Source organism: Pundamilia nyererei, unplaced genomic scaffold (assembly GCF_000239375.1).
Source record: "Pundamilia nyererei isolate P.nyererei 1_Seehausen unplaced genomic scaffold, PunNye1.0 scaffold00503, whole genome shotgun sequence".
NCBI lineage: Eukaryota > Metazoa > Chordata > Actinopteri > Cichliformes > Cichlidae > Pundamilia > Pundamilia nyererei.
Genome location: NW_005187904.1, coordinates 154,702 through 158,941, shown reverse-complemented (window position 1 = coordinate 158,941; position 4,240 = coordinate 154,702). Strand labels below are relative to the sequence as shown.

Genomic DNA, 4,240 nt, shown 5'->3' with positions numbered 1-4,240 from the left:
GTGTGTGTGTGTGTGTGTGTGTGTGTGTGTGTGTGTGTGTGTGTGTGTGTGTGTGTGTGTGTGTGTGCTGTCTCCTGCTCAAACATTTCAGTGTAAACAACTGATTAAAAAAAACACTGACGCACTCGTTTCCTCTCGTCTGTTCATCAAGAGAGGAAACGACGGCTCGTTGTTTTCTGAAGACCAGCTTTCACTGCGCACCGTCACTATGCTGGAACTGACCCACCTGCAAACACCATGCTTGTTGCAATCCTCTACCTGATGAATTAGCACGAGGTGCAGGGTATGCTTTTTATACAGTGTCTCGTTTAGCCAAGGATTAGCTGCATGTTTGATGCTTTGTGACCTGCAAAACTAACGACATCTTAATAATAATAAATAATAATAATAATACATTTTATTTAAAAGCGTCTTTCAAAACACCCAAGGACACTGTACAGAACAAACAATACAGCCATAAAAACAGGAAATAAACACAATAATAAAAAAAATGTCTACGAGCATGGAGAAGTTATATAGAGAAGGCTATCTTGAACAGGTGGGCTTTGAAGGTGGACTTGAAAAGAGGGAATGAACTGATGTTTCTGAGGTCGGGGCATAGGGAATTCCAAAGTCGAGGGGCAGAGCGACTAAAAGCCCTGCCTCCCATGGTGAAAGGAAGACGAAAGGAAGGAACAGAAAGAAAAAGAGAAAAGGAGGATCTGAGGCACCGGGATGGGATGGAGATCTGTACCAAATCAGAGAGGTATGGTATGAATAGCCTTATAATAGACTATAAAGGAGTATTTTAAAATTAATGCAAAGTTTAACCGCTAGCCAGTGAAGCTGATTCAGGATAGGGGTGATGGTGGGTAGGGGGAGTCCTAGCAGCAGAGCTCTAATCCTGCAGGGATGATGGAATGTGTGTGAGTTTGGGGTATCACGCTTGGTAAACATGTGTTACCATCCTGCAAGGATTCGCTGTGTACCGGCTGATATGAAAACCAGATTTACAAAATATGTAGACGATAAGGAGAATCAGCACCTCCAAATCCGAGGCCATGGTCCTCAGCTGGAAAGGAGTGGAGTGCCCACTCTGGGTTAGGAATGGGTTCCTACCCGGAGTGGAGGAGTTTAAGTATCTCAGGGTTTTGTTGAGTGCGGGAGAAGGGAGCGGGACGCTGACAGACTGATTGGTGACGTGGACGCTGTGCTGGTCCACTGTGGTGAAGAGAGAGCTCAGTGTAAAAGCAAAGTTCTCAATTTACCAGTTAATCTGCGTCCCCACCCTCACCTACAGTTTGAGCTGTGGATGGTGACTGAAAGAACGAGATTGCGGATACAAGCGGCAGAAATGAGCTTCCTCTGAAGGGTTTCTGGCCTCTGCCTTAGAGATGGGGACTCGGGATAGAGCAGCTGCTGCTCCACATCGAAAGGAGCCAGTTGAGGTGGTTCGGGCATCTGACAAGGATGCCTCCTGGGCGCCTCCTGGGTGAGGTGTTCCAGGCATGTCCCACCGGGAGGAGGCCCCGGGGCAGACCCAGGACATGCTGGAGAGATTATATCTCTCGGCTGGCCTGGGAACACCTTGGTATTCCCCCGGATAAGCTGGAGGAGGTGGCTGAGGAAAGGGAGGTCTGGGCTTCTCTGTTTATGCTGCTGCCCCCACTACCCCACCCCGGATAAGTGGAAGAAGATGGATGGATGGACGGACGGACGGACACCACCAACATAGCATTCGAATGCAAAGCAAGGAGATCTGCTCGTTAACTAACCTCCTTTAATTGGCCTGTAATTAGTATTTTGAGGCCATAACAGACGTCGGTCAGCCAGGACAAACTGACACCAGGTGCAGCTACTTGTGGTTGTATAGACAGCTTAAAGATAACTGTGTTTCTCCGAGCATTGTCAGCAGGAAATAGACATAGCTGTGGATGGGAAGGATCAAGCCAGTTTTGAAGATGCTCTGTGTGCAGGTAGATTCAACTTTATTTATTTATTTATTCTTTATTTAGACAGACTATTAACCCGTCATTGCTTTAAAGTCACCAATAAGACAAACAGGTACAATAAATGTAGCCTGAATATTTACATAGTCTGAAATAATGTATTATAGAAGGATGCTGCTGTTTCTTTGATGTGGTAACAACATAGTGTCATATTTGTCATGCAGGCTGTTATTCACGAGGTCCGGAGGATAGCTAATAGTGCTCCCCTCAGCATTTTTCACCGCACTACTAAAGACACTGAGTTAATGGCGTACTCGATAGCCAAGCTACATTTGAGAAAATGTTACTGCTGTGCTAAACAGCTGAGAGAAAAGTGAGGGCAGCAGTTATCGTTTTTACAGTAACGTATATTTACAGCATTGGAAAATGTATGAAAGCATATGTGAGGTGATGAGGGTCATCTTTGTATTCTTTAGGGAACCTTCGTCATCCCCAACCTGTCATCGGTGCTTTTTGAGGAGGGGCAGTGGAAACTGACCCTGAAAACTTCCTCAGTGTCAGTGGAGGGTTTGTTAGACCAGAAGCCTTCATGCTTTCTGTGCTGCTGCACAAAAGATGTCAAATGGTCTCTCTGGTTCTTACTAACCACCAGAAAATTACAGGCTACCCTTCAGTATCCTTCAGTTTCACAAAATGCTACGTGTGGGTTTTTTGCGAGGTTGTTGGTTTGAAGTTGAAATAAACAATAGCTAATAGTTGTTGAGCATTAACAAATTTATCTTTTACATCCTCAACACGAAAGGCAGACATGGTCACTAAGATGTCTTCTATTAGTTTGCACTTTTTGTTTTTTGGAGGTTTTGGAGATAACAGTTACCAAATATAGTCAAGACCTTTGACCTGTGACTGATCAGTTAATGAGTCTGTTCTTTATTCTACAAACTCAGATACAAAACGAAGATAAAACTACCATTTATATGTGGACAGGAGGATGGAGGGCTAAGCTATCCACTGAGGCTAGCAGTCTGGGTAGGAAGCTGCATCCATAAACTGTATGTGTGCAACCCACACACACATAACAACTTCTAAGTTTAGCAGGAAGCTGTTAACTACACTTGTGTCAGCAGTTTCTGACACTTTTGTGTAGGCTTCATATTTCTGCCCTGGACATTACTGCTTGGTCAACATTATAGTTTAGAGGTGAATGATTGGCTCCTCCGGGGAGCCGGAGCGTGCTTCCTCATTAGTCAAACGGGAATCTGCTGGTGAACTGCTAATACGTTTTTGTGTACTTTTAAAAATGTGGCCTGATTTTGGAACTTAACGACAGAAGGACTTAATCTCTTGAGATGAAACCCGCAGTGATAGATATCTGACACGAGTCATCATTCGTTTGTGATTCACTCAGATGATTAAAAAGTTGGTCTGTTGCTGTGGTTTTACTGTACAAGAGTTACATGTGTACTTAATAATGACACAAAGATATTTAAGATATGCTCACAAATGAATCAATTCTGTCTTTTCTGGCTGACATAAAGGCACACTGCACGCTGTTCACTTTTACCAGTAGCCTTTTGATGGTAGGACAGCGCTGTGTTATTGAAGCTTTTGTGTGGATGCTGTATTGTTTGACTGGGCGGGAGGCCGGGGTGGGGGGCGGGATTGTGCATGTGTGTGTGTGCTGACATGGACCTTCTGTGATGGCTTTCAGCTGGATGGATGATGCGGTACTGAGGACAGTGAGAGGAGAGTGGAAGAGAAAAACAGGGTGAAGGAAGATTTTAAAAACACTCATTAAACAAACGAAGCACGCGGCGAGACGCACGGCTGACTGAGATGGACTCGAAGACACTGAGACAAACTTGGGATTATCAGTAAGGGATCATCAGAAGAGGAGTTTCTCAAACATGGACTAGTCTGGGAGCGTGCACATATATAGACAAACACATACTCACCCTCATACATTCGCACACTCTGTTCCCTCGTGAGAGGCCTTGGAAGCGGACAGGTGCCATTATGCAGGAGTCTCCAGGTGCGGTTGGTGTGGATGGCAGCTACACTAGTAATGTTCCAGCCTTTCTAACTAAGCTGTGGACCCTGGTTGAGGACCCAGACACCAACCACCTTATCTGCTGGAGTGCCGTGAGTCACATCTACATTAATATTAATGGTTACTACTTAATATTCATTTTTAGTACAGTATATATAAGAAGTGAATCAAATCAAATCACTTTTATTGTCACATCACATGTGCAGGTACATTGGTACAGCACATGTGAGTGAAATTCTTGTGTGCGAGCTTCACAAGCAAC

The 4,240-nt window shown here is 44.6% G+C and overlaps 1 protein-coding gene across 1 annotated transcript in view; it reads left to right on the top strand.

Annotated features, from left to right (window-relative positions):
• The first annotated feature begins 3,944 nt into the window (after nucleotides 1–3,944).
• hsf4 (heat shock transcription factor 4) overlaps nucleotides 3,945–4,240 on the top strand; it is a 10,899-nt gene continuing 10,603 nt past the window's right edge. Inside the window, exon 1 of the mRNA XM_005754069.1 lies at nucleotides 3,945–4,070. Within this exon, the coding sequence (XP_005754126.1) occupies nucleotides 3,945–4,070 (126 nt within the window). The remainder of the gene's footprint in view (nucleotides 4,071–4,240) is intronic.